The sequence below is a fragment of the Culicoides brevitarsis genome, chromosome 3, assembly GCF_036172545.1.
Source record: "Culicoides brevitarsis isolate CSIRO-B50_1 chromosome 3, AGI_CSIRO_Cbre_v1, whole genome shotgun sequence".
NCBI lineage: Eukaryota > Metazoa > Arthropoda > Insecta > Diptera > Ceratopogonidae > Culicoides > Culicoides brevitarsis.
This window is the reverse complement of record NC_087087.1, coordinates 30424750-30449231: the sequence shown is the minus strand read 5'-3', so window position 1 is coordinate 30449231 and position 24482 is coordinate 30424750. Positions and strand designations below refer to the sequence as shown.

Genomic DNA, 24482 nt, shown 5'->3' with positions numbered 1-24482 from the left:
TTTGTTTATTTGACTTTTTGCAGGTAGGGTTGCCCGATTTGTCTTATTGGAATAATGGAATGACAAATTTTGACAAAATGACACTTGCGAAATTTTTTTACAAAATTTTTTAAAATTAGAAAATTTTTATTAATTTTCAGCTCAAATTCACTAAAAATTTGGAACTGGAAAAAATTTATCAAGGGGCTCTAATTTATCATTTTTTTTTTCTTTGACATTTTTGTTTTGAAAACTAAATCAAGAGCAAAAAAACTGTGTCAAAAACTGTGTCAAAGCTATTTTGTCAAATCTTGCTCCAAATGGATTGAAATTTGTCAGAGGGGCTCAAATTTATCATTTTAAATCATTTTATAACTCGAAACTGCCAAAAAATTTTTAATGAAAAAAAACTGTTAATCATTTTATAACTCAAAACTGCCAAAAAATTGAAACTGAAAAAAAAATTTTTCTTTGACATAGTTTTGTTTTAAAAACTAAATCAAGAGCAAAAAAACTGTGTCAAAAACTGTGTCAAAGCTATTTTGTCAAATCTTGCTCCAAATGGATTGAAATTTGTCAGAGGGCTCTAATTTATCATTTTTAATCATTTTATAACTCAAAACTGCCAAAAAATTGAAACTGAAAAAAAAAATTTTCTTTGACATAGTTTTGTTTTAAAAACTAAATCAAGAGCAAAAAAACTGTGTCAAAAACTGTGTCAAAGCTATTTTTGTCAAATCTTGCTCCAAATGGATTGAAATTTGTCAGAGGGCTCTAATTTATCATTTTTAATCATTTTATAACTCAAAACTGCCAAAAAATTGAAACTGAAAAAAAAATTTTTCTTTGACATAGTTTTGTTTTGAAAACTAAATCAAGAGCAAAACTATGTCAAAAACTGTGTCAAAGCAATTTTTGTCAAATCTTGCTCCAAATGGATTGAAATTTGTCAGAGGGCTCTAATTTATCATTTTTAATCATTTTATAACTCAAAACTGCCAAAAAATTGAAACTGAAAAAAAAAATTTTTCTTTGACATAGTTTTGTTTTAAAAACTAAATCAAGAGCAAAAAAACTGTGTCAAAAACTGTGTCAAAGCTATTTTGTCAAATCTTGCTCCAAATGGATTGAAATTTGTCAGAGGGCTCTAATTTATCATTTTTAATCATTTTATAACTCAAAACTGCCAAAAAATTGAAACTGAAAAAAAAATTTTTCTTTGACATAGTTTTGTTTTAAAAACTAAATCAAGAGCAAAAAAACTGTGTCAAAAACTGTGTCAAAGCTATTTTTGTCAAATCTTGCTCCAAATGGATTGAAATTTGTCAGAGGGCTCTAATTTATCATTTTTAATCATTTTATAACTCAAAACTGCCAAAAAATTGAAACTGAAAAAAAAAATTTTTCTTTGACATAGTTTTGTTTTAAAAACTAAATCAAGAGCAAAAAAACTGTGTCAAAAACTGTGTCAAAGCTATTTTGTCAAATCTTGCTCCAAATGGATTGAAATTTGTCAGAGGGCTCTAATTTATCATTTTTAATCATTTTATAACTCAAAACTGCCAAAAAATTGAAACTGAAAAAAAAAATTTTCTTTGACATAGTTTTGTTTTAAAAACTAAATCAAGAGCAAAAAAACTGTGTCAAAAACTGTGTCAAAGCTATTTTTGTCAAATCTTGCTCCAAATGGATTGAAATTTGTCAGAGGGCTCTAATTTATCATTTTTAATCATTTTATAACTCAAAACTGCCAAAAAATTGAAACTGAAAAAAAAATTTTTCTTTGACATAGTTTTGTTTTAAAAACTAAATCAAGAACAAAAAACTGTGTCAAAGCTATTTTGTCAAATCTTGCTCCAAATGGATTGAAATTTGTCAGAGGGCTCTAATTTATCATTTTTAATCATTTTATAACTCAAAACTGCCAAAAAATTGAAACTGAAAAAAAAATTTTTCTTTGACATAGTTTTGTTTTAAAAACTAAATCAAGAGCAAAAAAACTGTGTCAAAAACTGTGTCAAAGCTATTTTGTCAAATCTTGCTCCGAATGGATTGAAATTTGTCAGAGGGCTTTGTTTTAAAAACTAAATCAAGAGCAAAAAAACTGTGTCAAAAACTGTGTCATCAAATCTTGCTCCAAATGGATTGAAATTTGTCAGAGGGCTTAAATTTATCATTTTTAATCATTTTATAACTCAAAACTGCCAAAAAATTGAAACTGAAAAAAAATTTTTTCTTTGACATAGTTTTGTTTTAAAAACTAAATCAAGAGCAAAAAAACTGTGTCAAAAACTGTGTCAAAGCTATTTTGTCAAATCTTGCTCCAAATGGATAAAAATTTGTCAGAGGGCTCTAATTTATCATTTTTAATCATTTTATAACTCAAAACTGCCAAAAAATTGAAACTGAAAAAATCTTTGACAAGTTTTGTTTTAAAAACTAAATTTGACATAGTTTTGTTTTAAAAACTAAATCAAGAGCAAAAAAACTGTGTCAAAAACTGTGTCAAAGCTATTTTGTCAAATCTTGCTCCAAATGGATTGAAATTTGTCAGAGGGCTCTAATTTATCATTTTTAATCATTTTATAACTCAAAACTGCCAAAAAATTGAAACTGAAAAAAAAATTTTTCTTTGACATAGTTTTGTTTTAAAAACTAAATCAAGAGCAAAAAAACTGTGTCAAAAACTGTGTCAAAGCTATTTTTGTCAAATCTTGCTCCAAATGGATAAAAATTTGTCAGAGGGCTCTAATTTATCATTTTTAATCATTTTATAACTCAAAACTGCCAAAAAATTGAAACTGAAAAAAAAAATTTTCTTTGACATAGTTTTGTTTTAAAAACTAAATCAAGAGCAAAAAAACTGTGTCAAAAACTGTGTCAAAGCTATTTTTGTCAAATCTTGCTCCAAATGGATAAAAATTTGTCAGAGGGCTCTAATTTATCATTTTTAATCATTTTATAACTCAAAACTGCCAAAAAATTGAAACTGAAAAAAAAATTTTTTTGACTTTGACATAGTTTTGTTTTAAAAACTAAATCAAGAGCAAAAAAACTGTGTCAAAAACTGTGTCAAAGCTATTTTGTCAAATCTTGCTCCAAATGGATTGAAATTTGTCAGAGGGCTCTAATTTATCATTTTTAATCATTTTATAACTCAAAACTGCCAAAAAATTGAAACTGAAAAAAAAAATTTTCTTTGACATAGTTTTGTTTTAAAAACTAAATCAAGAGCAAAAAAACTGTGTCAAAAACTGTGTCAAAGCTATTTTTGTCAAATCTTGCTCCAAATGGATTGAAATTTGTCAGAGGGCTCTAATTTATCATTTTTAATCATTTTATAACTCAAAACTGCCAAAAAATTGAAACTGAAAAAAAAAATTTTTTTTCTTTGACATAGTTTTGTTTTAAAAACTAAATCAAGAGCAAAAAAACTGTGTCAAAAACTGTGTCAAAGCTATTTTTGTCAAATCTTGCTCCAAATGGATTGAAATTTGTCAGAGGGCTCTAATTTATCATTTTTAATCATTTTGCAACTCAAAACTGCCAAAAAATTGAAATTGAAAAAAATAAAATTTTTCTCTAAAATATTGAACAATAGGCAACCCTATTTCCAATTGAAGCCATTTTGAGACGCATGAAATTGATAAAACTTCAATGTAAACCAAAACAAAGCCGATTTCCAGCAGAATTAAATGAAAAAATCACCGCAAAAATTATGGATTTCGTGCCAATTTGCAAATTATGTCTCGTAAAAGTCGAGAACGAGCAACGCCAACAAATTTTATGCGACGACACCATTCAAAATTTGACCAATATCATCACTGATCTGTTCGGGGACTTGGTTTGTTTTGAAAAATCCCTTGAAATTTTTCAACAAATCACCAAATTTTATCATTTTAGGTCTTTCTCTCCTCCGCTGAGATGCTCGCTCTCTGCAAAAGCTGCAAATGGAAGCTCAACGACATCCAAGTATTCCGCAAAACAGTAATAAAGAACCAAAAACGGTACGAAATGAAGTTATCCGAGTACGAAATCGCCGCACCTGCCATGGACGAGGAATTTCTCGTCGAGGAAGAAGTCGAAATCAAGCCAGAAATTTATCCGGAGGACTCTTCCAGGGACATTTCATCACCTGACGACACAAAACCCGAGCTCGAGGCATCGGGAAAAATCAAAACGTTGCGAAAACGGGCAAAACCTCCAACGAAACTCTTCAAAACGGAACGCGGTTGTGTCCAAACTGCAGAAAAGCATGAAAAAGACGTCGAAGATTTTGCGATAATTGCAGCGCATTACGAACTAACGTGCGATTTGTGTCCGGAAAATCCAAAATTTCAGAATTATCGTGAAGTGACGCGACATTACACGAAGGCGCATCGGAAACGTTGGACTTTTACGTGTTGCGGCATGAAATTAAAGGATCGCAATTCGGCTGTGGAACACGCTTTGTGCCATAAAAACCCGAAAATTTGCGAATCGTGTGGCATGCAATTTGTGCTGAAAAAGCAGTTTAAGAAGCATTTTTACGCGTGTCAACCGCGATATTGTTGTTTCTTCTGCAATCAACTTTTCCGGAGGAAACACGAAATTAGCGAACACATTCAGTCAAAGCACGTCGTTCATCCAAAAATAATTTGCGAAATTTGTGGCAAGGATTTCAGCTCAATCGGGTCCGTGAATGCCCATATGAAGCGAAAACACAGCGAAGGCAAGGCGGTGACGGTATTTGAAGAGTGCCCCGAGTGCGGAAAGAAGATGCAACGCTCGAGTTTGAAGAATCACATCAACGACATGCACAAAAGGACGGAACCTTACATTTGTAGCGACTGCGGAAGGACTTTTACGACGAGGAAAAACTTTATGCGACACGTGAGAACGGTTCATGTGGTCGGCAGAAAGTACAAATGCACCATTGAGGGATGTAATAAAGCTCTTTTGACGCCGGAGAGCTTAAAAGAACATATCGCGACCCACACGGGCATCCCCTTGTACCATTGCAAGTACTGCGAATGGTCATTCAAGTCGGCAGGGAACTATTATGCGCATATGAGACGCAAACATCCGCTCGAACACGCCCAAATGAAGCAAGAAACCAAGAACAAAGTGTACGGAGTCATCGTTGAAGGCACACAAACCGTCGCGGAAACCGGAAAAAGCTAGAAATAAACGAAAAATTACTTAAAAATTAATTTATTCCAAAAAAAAATTTTTTTTTTCATTAATTCTAGTAGATAAAAATGCAGGAAATACTGGAAATTGAATGTGCAGAGGAAATTTTTTGCGTTTTTTCCTTAACCGTATCCACGAAATGCTCTGAAGGATAAAAATGCGTCCAAGCCGTGAACTATTCCAACAATTGATCCGATATACTGTTGAAAAAAATATTTTTTTAATTTTTTTAAGAGGGAAATTTGATTGAATTTCTTACGTAAACGGCAGTCATTGCTGGATAAGCGTGATTTGCGGTGTGCAAGAGGTATTTCGGGTAAAGCCACACGTTGACGGCGAAGCCCATGTAGGAAGATGCACTTAAATACAGGAAACATGCTGCTAAGTTGAATGCTAATTCCTGAAATTTAATGAAATTTTTTATTTTTTTTTCTTATTGGGATGAAAAAAGGTCATTGAACTCTTAAAAGGATTTATTTTGTCATAAAAAAATTAAAAAAAAAAATTTTTTTAGAAGAACGTTTCTTTGAATTTCTTTGAAATATTAATTAATTAATTAATTTTTAATTAAATTTAATTATTTTAATTTTAATTATTTTAATTTTAATAAATTTATTTTAATTAATTTAATTTTAATTAATTTATTATAATAAATTTAATTTTATGAATTTAATTTAATTAATTTAATTTAAATTAATTTAATTTTTATTTGCTTAAATTAATTAATTTTATTTTTTTCTGTTTGTTTTTGTAACGAAAATTAATTTAAAATTTATTTATTTTCGAAATTTAAAAAAAATTCAATACTGAAAGATTTTTTTTTTTATTTTTTGAACAAAAATTAATTTTATTTTTTGAAATTTCAGATAAATTTAAGGGCTTAAAAAACATTTTTTAAAAATTTTTATAAAAAATCGATGAAAATGTTTTATTTTTCACATAAATTTTATATTTTTGCAAAACTTTTTCTATTTCACAACAATTTCCATCTCTTAACAACATTCTTATACGCACGCATTTCACAACATTCCAATTTCTCTTCCTCACTTTTTAATAATTTATTACCGTCTACTGTATTTTAAGTGTATCAAAACATAAGTGACATATAAAAGTTTTCATGAAATTAAGAAAAAATTATCATTTTTTTCTTGTTCAAATTAAATTAAATTGAATTAAAAAAAAAATAAATTAATTTCTTAAGAAACAATTTTTTTAATTAGAATTTATATGAATTTTCTATATGTTTTTTCAAAATTTTCCTCAAATTTGCTATTTTTTTTAAATTTTTGATTAATAATATTTTAATTAATTTTTTATAAATTAAATTTTATTTTTTTTTTATTTTAGCTAAAATTTTTAAAATTCATTTCATTAAGTTTTTTTATTTAAATAATTCATCAGTAAATTTCATTAATTTTTTTTAAACGTCGAAGTTTTTGTTTAATTTTTTTTTTATTTTATGTCACTTTTAATTTTTTAAGTTTTTATTTTTTTTATTTTTCACATTTTTAATTTTTTTTTTCAAATAGTTTTTTGTAAATTTGATGTTCTCTTTCTGAATTATGTTAATTTTTTATTTATTTAAATAATTTTTTAATTTTAATTTTATTTTTTTTCAATTTTTTTTTAAATTAATTTCTTTCATTTGATTTTTTTTAAAAATATTGCACTTTAATTTTTTTTTATTTTATTTTTTATTATCTTTTTTTTAAATTTATTTTTCACATTTTTATTTTTTTTTTACCAAATTTTTTTTTATTTATTTTTTTTTTAATTTTTCACATTTTTAATTTTTATTAAACTTTTTAATATTTTTTTAAAAATTTTATTTTTTTTAAGAAATATTTTTTAAATTTTTACAGACTGACGTCAAAACCTTCAAAATATAAATTTAAAAAAATACTCACAAATAAACTTTGTCGCACCAAGTGATACGTTTTCTCCGACAGCACATAACAAATCAGCAGAATTGTCGAGGTCATGACACAAGCGGAAGCCGTCGTAAGAAATCCATGAAATGCTTGTCCAATATCACTCGCAGAACTCATCCCAAATTGCACCAAAAGCGTTTGACAGAAACTCCCGAGCACCACTTCGAACAATTTGAGTAATCCGGCTTGCGATGTGAGGAATTCCAGATGCACACATTGACACACGCGACATCCGCAACAAATTTCGATGCCTCCGCTGCCGAAATTTCCTTGACCGCCGCGCGAGTTGTAATTATTTGGCATGCGAATGACTGTCGAAGGCATTTTTTTTTGGTTATTCTATGAATTTTTTGTTGTCTGGAGACGAGAAATGACGAACATGTGTGTTGCAACTGCACTTTTTGTTTATTTTTCGAGTCTATTAATTATTTATTTTAAAAAATTCTTTAGAAAATGTGAACGGTACGACAGTCGGGAGCAGAATAGAAACGTTTTGAATGGAAAATCTCCTGGGGTGCTCTCGTAACGTGTGTCGTGCGTGCGTTTATTGACGTTGGATTCGTGTGTGGTGAAGAGAAAGAGAGGTAAGTGTTCTAAAAATATCACATAAAAGACAATCTTGTAAGAATTTTGTTGCGGAAGGACGGGATTTGAATGAAAATCTTCGAAAAATTTACAAGGAATTGATTTTTTCTTTATTCTAAACATAAATTCTAGCGATACTAAACATAAAATTCCATCTTAAAGTCTATCATGGTAAAATTTTCACCGGAAGTACTGTTCCATTAGAGCAAAAAATCGCGAATCTGACTAGTTTTCTAGGTAAAATGTATAAAATTAACATGAACAAGACATAAAAACTTAACAAATCTGGCAACAAAATTTGAAAAATCCTCGCTATTTACATTTTCAAGCCACTTCAAGACTTGATTTCGAAACAATCTTCGAAGAATTTGCCGAGTGTGTGGTACAAATGAGGTCGAACGCCTCCCAATCCATGATCCTCATCCGGATAACTGACTTCCTTGAACAAAATGTCGGCTTTTTCCAAACTTCGAGCCAGCGCCATGGATTGTTGGAAGTGCACATTGTCATCCAGCGTGCCATGAATCAACATAAATTGCTTGTTACGGAACCCTTCGACCATTGTACTGAGTCGCGATTTGACGTAAGCCTCGAAATTGTTCTTTGGAATGTCCATGAAGCGCTCCGTGTAGATGGAATCGTAGTAAAGCCAATCGGTGACGGGAGCAACACTTGCGGCGCAACGGAAAACGCCCTGTTTGTCCTTGGCGAGCGCCATACCGGATGCGAAACCGCCGTAACTCCAGCCCCAGATGCCAACGCGTTTTGGGTCGATGAAGGGAAGGAGTTGGGAGAGTTTTCTGAAAGAAAAAAGAAGAAAAAAAAATTAGAAATTTTTAAAATTTGAGGTTTTATAAATTAAAAATTTTAGTTTGAATTAGCGAAAAGGTGATTTTCAAATTTTTAATGAAATTTTCTTGAATTGATTTTTCGAAATTTTTCTTTTACTTTAAAATTTTTGAATAAAATAAACAATATTAAACCTCGAAATGAAAGAAAAATAATTGAAAAGAATATTTTTGAATAGATTTAATCAATTTCAGTTGAAAATTATAAAAAATTTGAACAAAAAATGAATTTGAATTAACGAAAAGGCGATTTTCAAATTTTTTAACGTTCATTTTTGCATTGTATTTTAAAATTTTAAAGTATATTGTACAATTTAAGCCTCAAAACGAGCGAAAAATTATTGAACATAACTTTTTTCAACAAATTCGATAGATTTCAGTTAAAATATTAAGTAATTTTGGCAAGAAAAATAAATTTTGAATTAGCGAAGAAGCGATTTTCAAATTTTTAATGGTAATTTTTTGAATTGACATCTACAAAATTTGTCTTTTATTTTGAAGCTTTTGAGTTTGAGCCATAAGATTGTTCAATTTATTCAAAAATTTTAAAAAAAAAAAATGTTTTTTCTAAAAATAAATTCAAAAAATTAATCGTGATTAAAAATTTGTTAAAAAAATTGAAATTTTGAAATAAGTTGAAAAAATGAAATTCTTTTAAAAATTCAAAAAAACATATTTTATTTTTTTTAATTTTCAAAGTAAATATTAAATTTGATTCGAATTTAAATTATTAAAAAACAGAAAATTTATTAAAAAATATTTTTCCGTAATATTTTTGCAATTTTTTTCCAACAATAAAAAATATTTAATTTGTTTAAAAATTTTTGTAGCAAAAAAATTAGAATTTGCAAAAAAGTTAAAAATTCTTAGAAATTTTTTCATTTTGAAGAAATGGTAATTTGAAAATTTTTGAAACTTTTTAAAATTATAAATTTTGCTAAATGTTGAATTTTTCAAATATTTTTTTTCTGAATTTTGAAATTCTTAAAAATTAAAAAAAAAAAATTTTTTGAACTTTTTATATAAAACTTTTGACTCGAATTTAAATAAATAAAAAAACAGAAAGTTTATTGAAAAAAAATTTTGTAATTTTTAACAAAATTTCATAAAATTTTTTCTTTAAAAATTCTAAATCAGAAACAAAAAAAATTAAATTTTTGAAAAAAACATTTTTTTTGCTAAATCTGTCTTAAAAAATTAAAAAAAAACTTACTTTGCCGTCGAAATCTGATCATCAACTTCCACAGTTCCCAATTTCTTATAAATCTCATGCAGCAACAAATCTCCTCTTAACCCGCTTCCTCTGCCATCAATTCTCGCATAAATCACCGACTTATTTGCCGTCATAAAACTTCCCCAATCCAGCGAAAATTTCTTGACAACCGCAAACGAATCGGGTCCTCCATAGACATCTACCAACATTGGATATTTCGTTTTTCCGCTGCGATCCAAATTTCGTGGGAGCTGAAGCAAAACCTTCGCCGTAAAATCTGTTCCTGCGATCGGAATTTCGTGAATTTCCGTATTTGGAGTCGCTTTTGATTCAAGAATTTCCACAAGTTGCTCGTTGGTTTCGATTTCCATCACTTTTTCGAGTTGAATTTTACCGGATTCGTCTTCTTTGTACGAGTAAAGATGCTCTTCGGGGATATCCGGGCCTTTGTAAGACAAGATGAAATAATTTCCGTCCTTGTTGAATTCGGCATCGAAGTAATCTTGAGGTTTTTTCGTGTAACGACTGGTCAAGGAGCACGTCAAACATTGCGGAATGGCATTTAATTCTCCTTTAACGGCGTACAAGTGCTTCGATTCGCTGCTATTTGGCAAATTTGCGGTATAAAAAATTGAATTTGTATCAGAATCCCATTTCAGGAGCTCTGTAACGATGAATTTTCCCTTCGTAAGTGCCGCTTGTTTGCCATTTTTCTCCGTGGAGATCATTGTAAGGTGTCTAAAAGCTCCGGCACGACCTTCCTGAGGCTGCGACGCCAAAACAGCAAGTGCACTGCCATCTCCCTTGAACAAGGGTTGCGTGAATAAATCGATCCAGCCGCTATTTGACTCCATCAAAGCCACCGTTTCGCATCCATCCAACTGACATTTCCGCAAAATCGCCTTATTCTGAATCCGATTCATCCAAACACTCACTAAATTCGTGTTGTCAGCCCATGCGACGGTCGAAATTATGTGATCTGCCGTAACTTCCGCTGGCGGAGCGATTTTCGTCAAATCCACACGACGTTCCGCCGTTAAATCATCCAAATTTGCAATCAACAACGAAACTTCGGGATTTCTCACGCCCGATTTCGGGTAATGAACAAATCGGCTGTTCGGATATTGAAACTCGAGCAACCCAGGGGGACCATAAACCGGGATGTCGATGAAGGGGACATGCGTGTCATCGAATTTCATGAAGGCGAGGAGATTTCCGTCGGGACTGAACCAATAAGCAGTGTTTGAGGACAGGACTTCTTCTTCGTAAACCCAGTCGGGGACTCCGTTGTACACGGTAGGCTTTCCGTCGAAGGTTATGCGGATCTCGGGAGTGTCTACGGATTTTTTGTAGTACAAGTCGAAGCCGTAGTTGAAGATAATTCCGTTAGATTTGGGATTCCATTCGGCGAGAAGGAGGTGTTTTTGCGATCCGTTCACGGTAAGAGGGAAGACTTCCTTCGTGTCGAGGTTTAAAATGTCGTAAATTGCACTGAAACTGCTGCGGAAGAGTTTTCGGTACTCGCGAGCGATCAAGAGATATTTCTCGTCGGGCGATAAACTGTAAGAGACAGCTTGGTTGTAGGGATCCAAGTTGGAAGGTATCAAAGTTTTCGTTTCTCGGGTACGAATGTTGTGCATAACGACATTGCTCTGAAATGAAAAATAAAAATTAATTTTTTAATATTTTTTTAAAATTTTAATTTTAAATTTGCTTTAATTTTTTAAATAATAAATTTTAATAAAAAAAATAAAATAAAAAAAATTAATTAAAAAATTCAATAATTTAGAAAAAAAATTATTCAAATTAAATATTTTAAAATATTAAAAATTAAATATCTTAAAAAATTATTTTTTTTTCAACAATAGAAAAAAATTATAAAAACGTTTAAAGAAATTAAAAATTATTTTTTCCCCATTTTTCAAAGAGATAAAAAAAAATTTTTTTATATCAAATTAATTTTTTTAAATTTTTTTTAAAGACATTTTTAAAGGGTTTTTTTTATTTTATTTTAATTAAAATAATTAATTTTTAAAGTTAAAGTTAAATTTTTTAATTATTTTTTTATTAATTTTTTTTTTATTATTTTTTTTTATTAATTTATTAAAAAAAATTAAAATTAATAATTTTTCATTTAAATTAATTCAAAATTTAATTTAATTTAGGTATATGAAATAATTTTTAATATTTTGAAAAAAATAATTTTTAAAAATTTTGAAAAAAAAAATAATTTTAAAAAATTTTTAATTAATTTAACAAAAATATTTTTTAATTAAAAATAAACTTTTGATTTTAAACTAATTTTTTTTAATGAATTTTTTTCAAGAAATAAAAATTTTAAATTTTTTAAAAATATTTTTTTTTAATTAAAAAAAAATTCAACTCAAAAACAAAAAATAAGAAACTTACCGCAGCATCACGAAAAATAATTTGTTCCTTTCCAGCCCATGAACCATTAAATCCTTGCGGATAGAGACGCCCTTCGAGTACATCTTCTAACGTTATGGCGGGACCATCATCAACTATGGGCTCTGCGGATGATCCGCTTGGTGGTTTCGATAAAAATACACTTAAAACTACGATTATTGCGATGGCGATGAGAGCTATAAAACCATAAATGAGGAATTTTTGCAGCAATTTGTTCTTTTTTGTTGCCACAAGCTCCTGAAAATAAAAGAAAAAAAAAATGGATTAATTTTTATCGAAGTTAAAATCCTTCAAGAATGTTATCAGAAGCAAACATTTTATTCAAATAATTTTTTTTTCAAATTTCCATAAAAATAATTACATTTTCCTTTTCTTCGCGGTGCAACAAGCGAAAATAATCCCGTTATATTTTTTAACAAAAAGGATGAACTTTCATGATAATTTTAAAAAACAAACAATTGATTTTTTTTCTTGTTTATCTTTCAAGAGAAAAAATTGCAAATTTTTTGCCTTTTCTCAGACGATAAGATTAAACTTTTTTTTTTAATTGTCAAAATTTTTTCAATTTATTTCCCGCAGACGTTATTTATTGACTCTCATTAAACATGAAACAGACATAAAAAATATCAAGTTCGCTTGGAATTCTTTGCGAATGAATCGCAAGTCATTATGGGATTATTTAAAAAAATCATAAATTGATAAAAAATGATAATAATTAAAATTATTATTGATAAAAAAGAGATCAAATCTCAAGGATTACCTACGTCATAAAAAAATCAATCAATTAAATTGATAAGAAAATGGATAAGAATTGAGTAGCAAATCCATATCAGATTGCCAACGTACTACTATTTACGAGTAAAGATATGCAGTGAAAAATTTACGTTTCGCAAAAAGTTTTAAATTGCTTAATTTTATCAGTCAACTTTTTTTTCTTCGGTTTCAAGAGCAGTTATTCTTTATTGATCCCAAATTTCTGAAAATTTCCCTTGAGGGTTAAATTTTTATGAAAAGGGCAATAAGTGGGCAAAGAAAGGGCAAATTTTCTTCTCTGAGCCCAAACTTGTCTTTGTAGATTAAATTTTTTAAAAAAGGGCAACAAGTAGGCAAAAAACGGGCTAATATCTTATTAATGCCCAAATTTTTAAAAATTGCCCTTGATGAGTTAAGTTTAATGAAAAAGGGCAGTAAATGGGCGACGTAAGAGTAAATTATCTTCTTTGAGCCAGAATTTCCAAAATTGCCATTGAGAAATAAATTTTTATGAAAAAGGGCAAATTATTTTTCTTGAGCCCAAAATTCTTAAAATTGACTTTAAAGATCAAATTTTTATAAAAAGGGCAATAAGTGGGCAAAAAGGGCATAATATCTTATTTATGCCCAAATTTTTAAAAATTGCCCTAAATGTGTTAATTTTAATGAAAAAGAGCATTAAATGGCTAATGTAGAAAAATTATAAAAATTTTTTGCCCATGAAAAAAGGGCAGCAAATGGGCAATGAAAGGGCAAATTATCTTTTTTGACCCAAAAAAACCTGGAAAAGGGCAAAATCTTTTCTTTTATTAATTTCTTTTTCTTAAAGCTTCCAATTCAATTAAAAATCGATATAATCTCGCGCGAAATCTTGGCGCTATGTAATTTTTCACTGTTTACGGAAATAGTTTATAAATTGCTATTAACTCAAGAATTTACGTTCTAATCACTTGCAATGTTATCTAAAGAACGACACACGTGAAGATTTGATTGATTCACCTATTAATGGAGTTTCTCCCCCTTTTTGTCTCTATTTTAATGACTTCATGCCCCCTTTTGTTGTTTTTAATGGAATTTTCATACCTTTTTGACCTGAGATTTGCTATTAATGCATTCAAGTCAGTGTTTGGCGCGACATAAAACAGACCAAAAGTTTTCTCATACATTAATTTCTTACTTTCAGTTCGTCATTTGCATATTTATATGACGTCGAAGACAACTTCAACCGTTAGAATGGACCTGTTTCTTAATTAAAACCTTAAATCAAAAGATGAATAAAAAGAAGAATTTTCGGCTAAATCGAGAATTTACTGCTTTTTGTGTGATTTTTAGAATAAATTGTTGATGTCTGTCGAATAAAAAAAAAAAAAAAATAACCGGAGATGAATTTTAAATCATGAATATTGAACATCCGTGACTGCTTGACTAATGGCGAAGGTCATGGATGACTCATATATCCAAACGATTATCATTAAAGGAACTTTGCATGCAAGAATTCTTGCAAATTTGTTACAAAATTGACCTTTTGAGACAAATTTATATGCAAAGTTTATCAAATATTTCATGTGAAAAAATTTTCATGTCAAGGAATTTTTGCAACTAGGAATTCCTCGTTAGATTAGCAACATTCTTGCGTTTTTCGTACAAATATATCGCTGCAACATCAAATATTTACGACAAACATCATGCCTTTGCGATACAAATAAAAATATAATCAACATTCGTGACTCAGTCACATCTTTCGTATCGCTTCACCTGCGATCAGCTGCTTGTGCAATATATTGCAAATGGCTTAGAAAAAACAATAAACTCGGGAATTGACATCTCATTGTCATCCAAAGTGACTGCTGGAGTGAAGGCAGAAGAGAATGGAATGTTTCATCGCTGGATTGGACACACGATTGAAATTTCGCAAGTAACCGGTAATTATTTTGGTACGAAAACTAAACAAAATCAAAATCCAATCGAACAAATAAACATCGATTTACGATTTTTAATTAATTACTTCCCATTTATTGGTTTTTTGTAGTTGATGGAATCGTGGGTTTAGTTCAGGGGTGTTAGAGGTAATTTTAAAGTTAAAGAAAAAATTTCGCCCTTTTTAAGAATAATTTTTTTGAAATTCGGGTATAAAGAAGATAATTTGCCCATTTGCTGCCCTTTTCTATAAAACTTTGGGAAATTTTAAAAAAAAGTTGGGCTCAAGGAAGATTTTTTGCCCTTTTATTGCCCTTCTTAATAAAACTTGGGAAAATTTTCATAAATTTTGGGCTCAAGGAAAATTTTTTGCCCTTTTGTTGCCCTTCTTCATAAAACTTGGGAAAATTTTCATAAAATTTGGGCACAAGTTAAATATTTTGCCCTTTTGTTGCCTGCATAAAACTTGGGAAAGTTTTTATAAATTTTGGGCTCAAGGAAGTTTTTTTTGCCCTTTTGTTGCCCTTCTCTATAAAACTTGGGAAAATTTTTATAAAATTTGGGCTCAAGTTAAATATTTTGCCCTTTTGTTGCCCTTCTCTATAAAACTTGGGAAAATTTTTATAAAATTTGGGCTCAAGTTAAATATTTTGCCCTTTTGTTGCCCTTCTTTATAAAACTTGGGAAAATTTTCATAAAATTTGGGCTCAAGTTAAATATTTTGCCCTTTTGTTGCCCTTCTCTATAAAACTTGGGAAAATTTTCACAGAAATTAGGCTCAAGGAAGATTTTTTGCCCTTTCGTTGCCCTTTTCTATAAAACTTGGGAAAATTTTCACAGAAATTGGGCTCAAGGAAGATTTTTTGCCCTTTCGTTGCCCTTTTCTATAAAACTTGGGAAAATTTTCATAGAAATTTAGGCTCAAGGAAAATTTTTTGCCCTTTTGTTATCCTTCTCTATAAAACTTGGAAAAGTTTTCAAAAAATTTGAGCTCAATAAATATTTTTTGCTCTTTTCATTACCCAACTTCAAAAAAAGTAACTTTCTATGATATTTTTTCAAAAATTTCGCCTCAAGAAATTAAACATGCCCATTAACAAAAACTTCTCATCGTCTCATCTCTGTCTTGAATCAATTATTTTCGCAATTGGGTTTTTACAAAACGTCATAATTTGCTGTTAAAACCCACGGAAAAAGTAATTAATACCAATGAGAGAAAAAAATTTAGATCGCAAAAACTGACCTTTACAATATATGATTTAATCGAAAAAAATGATAAACTAAAAATCCATTGACGATAACAATCAAAGCGACAATTATCATTTTTTGTGTGATTTTTTTTATCACCAACTAATAAACTTGAAAATCACAAATTCGATGGATTACTCAAAAATTCGAACTTACATAATGCACCTTTAAAACAATGGAGTTGGTCACAATTGTGTTGTAACATGGTGCCTCAGTTCGTAATTTGCGTACGTTCTTGCATATTAAATATCTTGAAGCAGCGAAAAAAAAATAAAAGAGAAAGTCGTGGAATGTGTAATGAATACGGCGGATCGTTTGCAAGTAAATTCGTCGTAATTACTCTCAATTTCATTCTAAATCATGTTCGTTCACGAGCGTTACTTTGTATCGGTTTTGAAATAACTGAAGCGTGTCTGCAACTCTCTTTGCGCGCGCGGAATTCATCATCTTTTCATCACTCAAAGTCCGTACATGGAAAAGGTATTTATTTTTAGCTAATTGTCGAAGAGTTTTCGTTTTAGGAGAAAAAAAACTTTAAACGATTGATTGGTATGAAAGTTGATGCTGCTGCTGGTGTTAATTTGTCATTTATTGATGTTTTCGTTATGCGAACGTGACGTGACGTCGATTTTTTTTATGGAAAAAGTGCATTGGAAGTGTTGAGAAATTTACATATTTTTTTTTTTATTTGATGTCAAAAATAATTTTTAATCAATTAGAGCAAATTGATAAGCAGAAACTTGTTTCAAAAGACAATTTTTAGCCTCAAGTGAAGATTTTTCTATTAATTTTTGCTCCAATTTTGAATTGATGTCTCTTGAAATGTTTCAAAAGTGACATTTAAACTCGTTTTTAACGTTTTACGATGCTTTGCTATGGAAATTTCTTGTGAATTTAATTTTATATTTAAAGTAGTAATTAATTTTTATTGCATATTTAATTTTTTTTTCATAGTTTAAAACACATTTTTTTGTAATTTATTACTTTTTGTGTTCTTAAAGTGAAAAGTTGGTTCAGTGGTCAATTTTTTTTTGTTCCCTTTGATTTAAAAGAAAAATTTAAATTTTCTTTCGAACTACCAATTTTTATCATTGCGTATAATTTAATAATAATTTCCATATTTTTTTTATTTTTAATTTAATTTTTTTTATTTTTAATTTATTTTTTTTTTTATTTTTAACTTAATTTTTTTTTCTAAATATTTTTATTTTTTTTTCATTAGTTGGAGGCAAAAAATGATCAATTTAGAACAAAAAAATTAAAAAAAAATCACTGCATCAAATTTCGATTTTTTTTGCATACATAGTTATGTAAATAATTTCATATCAAATTTCAATAAAATAATTTTATTGATTTTTTTCATCTTCAAATTAAAAGAAAAATAACAATTTTTATAAAATTTTTATTTTTTTATTTTTTTTTAAAAATTAAAAATAATTTAATTTTAATTTTAATTTATAATATTTTTTTAAAATTTTAAATTAATTTTATTTTTTTTTATTTAATTATTTTCTTCTATTATTTATTTATTTATTTTTTTTTTGATTATTTTAAAATAAAAATATTTTTTATTATTTTTTTATTTTTCATTATTTATTTAAATATTAATTTTAATTAATTAATAAAATATTAATTAATTAATTAAATAATTTATTTTAATATTTTTTTTTCTAATTTTTTTTTATAAATTTTTTGTCGTTTTAAGAAAACAATTTTATTTAAAATTTCTTTTAAAAAATTAAACTGTTTTTTTTTAATTTTTTTCTTCAATTTTATTTCACTATAATTCACTTTACTTCAGTTTTTATGAAAAAAAAAAGTTTTTTTCCTCAATTTGAGTAAATTTTTCATTTTTTCACGTAAAACACATTTTTTTAAATTTTTTAAATAGAAAAAACTAGTCACCTCCATCAGTTCGTGTAAAACCCTTTTTTACATAACTTGTCCGCATTTTTCATAAATAATTACTCGATAATTATTTGATTATCTAAACACACGTCGGAACTGCAAAAAAGTCTTTTGAGTCTCTTTCTCGGCGTTTTTTCAAGTATTTTTCTTCATTAAATCATAAATAACAAAAAAAATATTGTTGTGGGAATGTCGTTGTTACTGAACGTCAAAGTTATTTAAAAAACGAGAGATATGCAAGAAACATGTTGTCTTGTTGTTCTCTTACATAACGACGTTGGTCGCCTAAGAACCAAAAAAAAAAATGTTTCGTTGCAAAGGACCAAGAGATAAAAGTTTTACAACAACTCTCATAAATAAAATGGTCCAGCCGCATATTTATTTGGGTCACAGCATGATATGTTGTTGGTTTATTTTTTTTTTTTCGTTACACACTCGTAACTTTACTCACCTGCTCACTTTGATGAGCCATTTCAATTGTTGTGTTGTGATTAAATACAGGCATTATCTTACAATAAATTCATTATCTTGACTGGTCAATTAAATTTTCATATTTTTTTTCACGGTTTTTAATTTTTTTTTCTTTTCTTTTTTTAATAGAAATTTTTTTATTCGAGCAATGCGGAGCAGAGTGAATTTGAAAAACCAGTTTCCAGATATTAAGTAAAAATTAATAATAATAATCAAAGGCGGAATAAAATTTAATAATGCTGCGTGTTTTCAAGAGTAAAGTCGCGCCGTGCCGAACCGAACAACGTCTAAAACTGAACTGAACTTCAATTCGACACAAAACAAACACCGCCGCATGCCGTATACACATGTCGATCAGTTTCTGCTCATTTTTCTCTTTTACGTCTGTTTCAGACACTCTCTGTGTTGGTTTTGCGCTGCTTTTGTGTAATGTGGCAGGTAGTCTGCGGAAGACATGTGTGGCGTAGAAAAGGTTCGTAAAGTGGTTTTTGTAGTGCAAATAGAGGTAAGTCGAAAGTTTTTATAGCTTAAAGATGGAAATTATTGAAAATATTAATGAAATAATTGATATTTTGAAGTACTAAAAATTCATTAAAAATACTTAAAAACAGAAAATTAAAAAAAATTTTTGAAAATTTTAATTTTTTTCAAGAGCTGAGAGATTTTAGGACTAAATTTTTGAAATAAATTAATTAAAACTCTTAAAATACAAGAAAAATTAAATTTTTAAAAATTATTTGACAAACGTGCAATTTTTTATTTATTTGTTTATCGTATGATATGGGATTTTTTTTTCTCAATAAATTTATGGATTTTCAAAATTTATATTTGTAAGTCTAAAGTTTTTAATCAACTAAAGTCTTCCGAAAAAATTACGATTTGGGCATTTTTCGACTATATGTTGCATAGATTGTATTTCACCGCAATCACATAGCGGCGAAGATGTAATTTGCAATTTTTTATATGAACGTAAGAATCTTAAGTCAGCTTAAGTCGTGTTAAGTCAATAAATAAATAGATTTTTTACGAAAATTTGTTCAATAACTAACAAAATATTGAGCTGTTAACAACTCTTTTTGAAATTTTTGAACAAATTTTATTTAAAAATCTAAAAATTTATTGACTTAACACGACTTAAGCTGACTTAAGATTCTTACGTTTATACATAAAAGTTATATGTAAGGTTCCTTATTAAAAATTTATATAAAATTTTGCTTTTTAATTATTCTAAAAGCTGAAAAAATAAATTTTGAAGAGCTGAAACTCTTAAGTTTTTAGAAATTTAACTTAATTAAATATTAAAAAAATATAATATTAAGTTTTGAACTTAGAACTTTAATTTTGAGTTTCTCAGCTCTCTAATTTTTTATGAATTTTTGAATTGAGCTCTTAATTTGTTAAAATCTTTAAACATTTTTTGTTAGTTTTTAGAGCTAAAAACTCATTTCAGCTCTCAATATAAAAAAAAATAAAAATAGTTGAAATTGACAAAAAATTGTTAAAAGCTGAAAACTTAGGTTTTACATTAAGAGGCCTAAACCCCATAGAAAATTCTAAAAATTGTTAAAATTTTTTTTAAATTGTGAAAAATATAAAAACTGAACTATAAAACATAAAACTAAAAAAAAATATGAAAACTTTTGATATTTTTTAAAGCTGGAAATCTAATATTTGTGAAATAATTCCATCACCCCTAACGCCAACTCCCTTTCTCACGTGCACGATAAATTATTATCATCATCATAACAAAGTCCGTCGTCGTCGTGTATAAAATGTGTGTGAATGTCAGTAGTTATGGGAAAACACCATTGTAATAACAACGTGTTGCGCACAACTACTTAGCGATACTACTCCGTACAATGATAACAAACAAAAAAATGTATTCATTAAACTTATGGATACATTTGAATATCAAAAGCCAGGTATCTTGGTGCCATAAAAATTTGAATTGAAGACGTGTGGAGCGTAGTTTCTCTCTGGTTTGTATCTCTCTCTTGATATTTTTGTTGAAGTCTTGAACAATGGTTAATTCAATTTAAAGCCACTTCACAAGAGATACAGAATCTTCTTGCATTGTTCTTTTTTTTTTGGGTGAACGGAATGACCTTTAAGGCAGTCAACAAGTGATATGATGGCATTATGTAAATATTTTTTTTTTTTCGAGATTTTGGCTTAACGGTTTACAATCATGCTCTAAATAATTTTATAATAATTTTATTTTATTTCGTATTTAATGCTAATGCGATTAAATTATGTCGCTGTGTGATTGTATGAAAAAATAAATAAAAAAAAAAAATAAACAAACAAAACATGAAAATTAAATTAAATTATACGAAAAGATAAATGTTGAGGTAGGTCCAGAACGTGATTTAAGTATTTCATTTAATGTTTAGTTTTGTAAATAATTGCATGACGTTTTGTGAATGGAAGTGATTAGTGCAGCAAGTGAAGTGATTTATCAGCAGTTTTTCGTAATTTATTCAAAATTTTTGGTCGCTTTATGTCTTGACGGAATGGTTAATTCAATTTAAAGCCACTTCACAAGAGATACAGAATCTTCTTGCATTGTTCTTTTTTTGTTAGGGTGAACGGAATGACCTTTAAAGCAGTCAACAAGTGATATGATGGCATTATGTAAATAATTTTTTTTTCGAGATTTTGGCTTAACGGTTTACAATCATGCTCTAAATAATTTTATAATAATTTTATTTTATTTCGTATTTAATGCTAATGCGATTCAATTATGTCGCTGTATGAAAAAATAAATGAATAAAAAAATAAACAAACAAAACATGAAAATTAAATTATACGAAAAGATAAATGTTGAGGTAGGTCCAGAACGTGATTTAGGTATTTTATTTAATGTTTAGTTTTGTAAATAATTGCATGACGTTTTGTGAATGGAAGTGATTAGTGCAGCAAGTGAAGTGATTTATCAGCAGTTTTTCGTAATTTATTCAAAATTTTTGATCGCTTTATGAAGTTTGACGGGCTTTAGGTAAGATTTATTGAAAGCAGAACTTAATTTTTTCAAGTAATTTAGGTAAGTTGATATGTATTTTTTTATGACAAAAATTAATAATTTAATAATTTTGATTCAAATCAATTTTCAAATCAAACCGAAAAAATTTCAGTTTTAAAAAATTTTTGATTTGATTTGAGGCATCAAAAAAAAATCAGATCAAGATTTGATTTTTGATTTAATTTTCAAATCTTTTATTTAAATCATACAAGCCTGCTTTTTAGATATTGAACAGATATTCAAATTTTGGGCGAAATGTTGAAGACTCTTGATATCTTAGATGTGAAGCAAAGAATTAATTATGATGTTCTGGTCTTTGTTTACAAAATGAAGAATCAAATGTTGCCGAATTATCTGTCAAGAAACCTGAAGTATGTGAGAGACGTTCAACCATATTTACTGAGAAACGAAAACGAACTGAGGTTGCCCCCAATGAGATCAGCATTCGCACAGCATTGTTTATTTTATAAAAGGAGTAAATTTGTTGAATGACATGATGCGTAACGGATTCGATATCGACGTGAACTATGTGAATTTCAAAAAGCTGCGTACCGTATTTGTGAAAGCTAGATTTCGATCTTACTTGAGACACAGAAAAATTTCTCAGCTCAGTGTTTGAATCAATCACAGAAGCTCAAAGGTTCAGAGGTTCAGATGCTCAGAAGTTCAAATCTAAGAATGACAAGCTTCGTATCTCAAAGATTCTATTATGACTCAATCTTGATTTTAAACAATGAAGCTGATCTAAATGAAGTTGCAAAAAGTATAAAATCATGCAACGAGGTCCTTGACAGAATCATGAAGTTCAGCAGGAATAAGTATCCTATTTGTACCCTTAATTTTTTAAGTATCAAACCTCGTAAAGGTATCAATGTCCTACTTTTGATGTATAAAATTATCATAGAGCTCTTTTCTGAACCTCTGAACAGTGGCGACTTTACTCTTAGGCTGATAAGGCTGAAGCCTTAGGCTCCGAGCTTTCTGTAGAACAAAATTCTTTAAAATAGGCCCATAAATTGTTGAAAAAGGCCCGAAATCATTAGGCCACTGCCTCTGAAAGTATTCTTCTCCTTGTCAATAATATTCAGTCTTTTCTATTTTCTTCCAGTTTTCATTGAATTTTTTCTTTCAAACCAACTTTTAATATATTTCCATAGAATCGTCAATTTTTTTTTAGCACTGGCGTCAATTCTCTCATTAAAACCTCGTTAAAAGCAGCAACTATTGCAAAATCAACGACATGAAGAAGCTCATTTATTATGACATTTAAAATAAATTTCATTGCAAAATCTTCATAATAATGAATATGCAGCGAAAAAACAAGTTTTGTTACTTTTATTTTATTGAGTAACAACAATTTTTATTTAAATTTTTTCTGTTTATTTATTTAATAGAACGAGCTTTCATCTCGCAGTCGCAAAATTAATGAGACGAACGACGCAAAAAAGACGTTTGTTATCAATTTATTCTACTGTGGGGAATTTTTCTTGTGGTTTTTTTGATTTTTTCTTCATAAGAGTGAATTCCCGATTTTTTATTAAAAAGTTTTAAACTTACCTCCGTGAAATAACTTCCATAGTTGGCCATTGTTTCTTTAGAATAATACAAATCTAGACTAGAATCACTTTCCGAACCAGCGTCTTCTTCATCACTCGATGGGTCTTCTGCCCGTTTGTAGTCCGTTTGTGAAAGTATTTGATAATTTTTTGTTTGATCTAGCAAATATTTCATTTCATCTTTTTCTCGTTGGTTTCAATGTTGGTATCCACAAAAAAAAAATATTCGAACAAAAATATTTAATGATGTAATTATGAAGAAGAGATGAAGCTCAACAAATAAAAAATATCTTTTATCTTCTTCTTTTTGAAATTTCTTTCTTTCGTTTTTTCTGTGTTTGTATGGGCTTTCACTTTCGATGCAACAGTAAATAAAAAATCGGATTCGATAAAAATTGCGTTGACACGTTTTTTAATGAGTGAATTTATTGTCGGAAATTTGTTCAAAGACAATCTGGAAGCACTTTAATGACTCGAAGCGAGTAATAATCATAAAAACCGTAATTGTTCTAATTAAATTTTGAATAAAAAAAAATCGTGAATTATTAAAATAAACAATAAAAAAGTGAAAGAGACGCGACTGTCTCGATCAAGCGTGCACGAGAAACTAACTGACTGGTACGGAAAATGAATTGCAAGCTGTGTGATGAAATGTAGTTTGAACGAGATGAATTTGTAGTTATCAGTGCAATATACGCGATTTATGAGGCACCTTGTATAGTTAGATAAAATTGGCAAAAATGAACGTTGACAAATAGTTCAATAAAAAATTTGAGAAATTTTAATTAATTTTTTAGAAAATATTTTAAGCTAAAATGCTCATATTTGATTTTTTGTAAATTTTTAAAGAAAAAAACTACAAAGTTTAAAATTTTCTTAACAACTTTATCAAAATTAATTAAAAAAATGTCTTAAATATATAAATTTCTTAAAATTTTGTTAAATAATATTTTTTTTTAAAATGTCATTTGAAAAAATTATTGTTCAAAATTTAAATTAATTCTTTTAAAAAAATTTAAAAATTTATTTTAAAAAAATATTAAATTTTTTAAAAAAATTCAAAATTTTAAAAATTTAAAATTTTTTTTCACAAATTTATTTTAAAATTTTTTAAATGTCAATTTGAAAAATGACCGTTAAGGATCTAAAAATTCTAAATTTTGAGTTTTTTTAATGAAACTTGTTTGAAAATCTAAATTTTCTTAAAATTTTTATGTTTCTTTGTTATTTTTAGACAAAATTTTGCAAATGTCAATTTAAAAATATGATCGTTAAAAATTCAAAAATTTTTATTTTATGGGTTTTTTCGTGAAGAATTGTTAAAATTTGTTTCAAAAATGTTTAAAAAAATAAATTTCATTAAATATTTTTTATTTTTTGATGTTTTGAATCCCAAATTTTGTAAATGTCAATTCAAAAAATGACCGTTAAAAATTTGAAAATTACCTTTTT

The 24482-nt window shown here is 28.2% G+C and overlaps 3 protein-coding genes across 4 annotated transcripts; 1 reads left to right on the top strand and 2 right to left on the bottom strand.

Moving 5' to 3' along the window:
* Window positions 1-3652: 3652 nt before the first annotated feature.
* On the top strand, window positions 3653-5330 carry LOC134833695 (zinc finger protein 2-like). The gene is made up of 2 exons (XM_063848110.1): window positions 3653-3823; window positions 3883-5330. The coding sequence occupies exons 1-2, from the start codon at window positions 3698-3700 to the stop codon at window positions 5140-5142; spliced, it is 1386 nt and encodes a 461-aa protein (XP_063704180.1). The 5' UTR covers window positions 3653-3697; the 3' UTR covers window positions 5143-5330.
* Window positions 5216-7511, bottom strand: LOC134833696 (protein singles bar). Its single transcript, XM_063848112.1, has 3 exons — window positions 7059-7511; window positions 5411-5551; window positions 5216-5351 (listed from the first exon to the last, which is right to left on the bottom strand). The coding sequence occupies exons 1-3, from the start codon at window positions 7404-7406 to the stop codon at window positions 5274-5276; spliced, it is 567 nt and encodes a 188-aa protein (XP_063704182.1). The 5' UTR covers window positions 7407-7511; the 3' UTR covers window positions 5216-5273.
* A 249-nt stretch (window positions 7512-7760) lies between these two features.
* On the bottom strand, window positions 7761-23614 carry LOC134833694 (venom dipeptidyl peptidase 4). 2 transcript variants are annotated; one of them, XM_063848108.1, is made up of 4 exons: window positions 23032-23614; window positions 12138-12392; window positions 9729-11380; window positions 7761-8467 (listed from the first exon to the last, which is right to left on the bottom strand). In XM_063848108.1, exons 1-4 carry the CDS (start codon window positions 23203-23205, stop codon window positions 8002-8004), a joined length of 2547 nt encoding a protein of 848 aa, XP_063704178.1. In that variant the 5' UTR covers window positions 23206-23614; the 3' UTR covers window positions 7761-8001. The 2 variants fall into 2 exon arrangements, with proteins under 2 accessions (XP_063704178.1, XP_063704179.1); XM_063848109.1 differs by lacking the exon at window positions 23032-23614 and adding an exon at window positions 18433-18796.
* Between the last annotated feature and the right edge of the window lie 868 nt (window positions 23615-24482).

Excerpts from the sequence above, each read along its gene's own strand:
- LOC134833695 (XM_063848110.1), top strand. The coding sequence starts at position 3,698 with ATGGATTTCGTGCCAATTTGCAAATTATGTCTCGTAAAAGTCGAGAAC. Across the intron at positions 3,824-3,882 it reads CTGATCTGTTCGGGGACTTG|GTCTTTCTCTCCTCCGCTGA; the intron begins GTTTGTTTTGAA and ends TTATCATTTTAG.
- LOC134833696 (XM_063848112.1), bottom strand. The coding sequence starts at position 7,406 with ATGCCTTCGACAGTCATTCGCATGCCAAATAATTACAACTCGCGCGGC. Across the intron at positions 5,552-7,058 it reads TGGTGCGACAAAGTTTATTT|GAATTAGCATTCAACTTAGC; the intron begins GTGAGTATTTTT and ends ATTAAATTTCAG. Across the intron at positions 5,352-5,410 it reads CAGCAATGACTGCCGTTTAC|TATATCGGATCAATTGTTGG; the intron begins GTAAGAAATTCA and ends TTTTTTCAACAG.
- LOC134833694 (XM_063848108.1), bottom strand. The coding sequence starts at position 23,205 with ATGAAATATTTGCTAGATCAAACAAAAAATTATCAAATACTTTCACAA. Across the intron at positions 12,393-23,031 it reads ATGGAAGTTATTTCACGGAG|GAGCTTGTGGCAACAAAAAA; the intron begins GTAAGTTTAAAA and ends TTTTATTTTCAG. Across the intron at positions 11,381-12,137 it reads TTATTTTTCGTGATGCTGCG|AGCAATGTCGTTATGCACAA; the intron begins GTAAGTTTCTTA and ends TTTTCATTTCAG.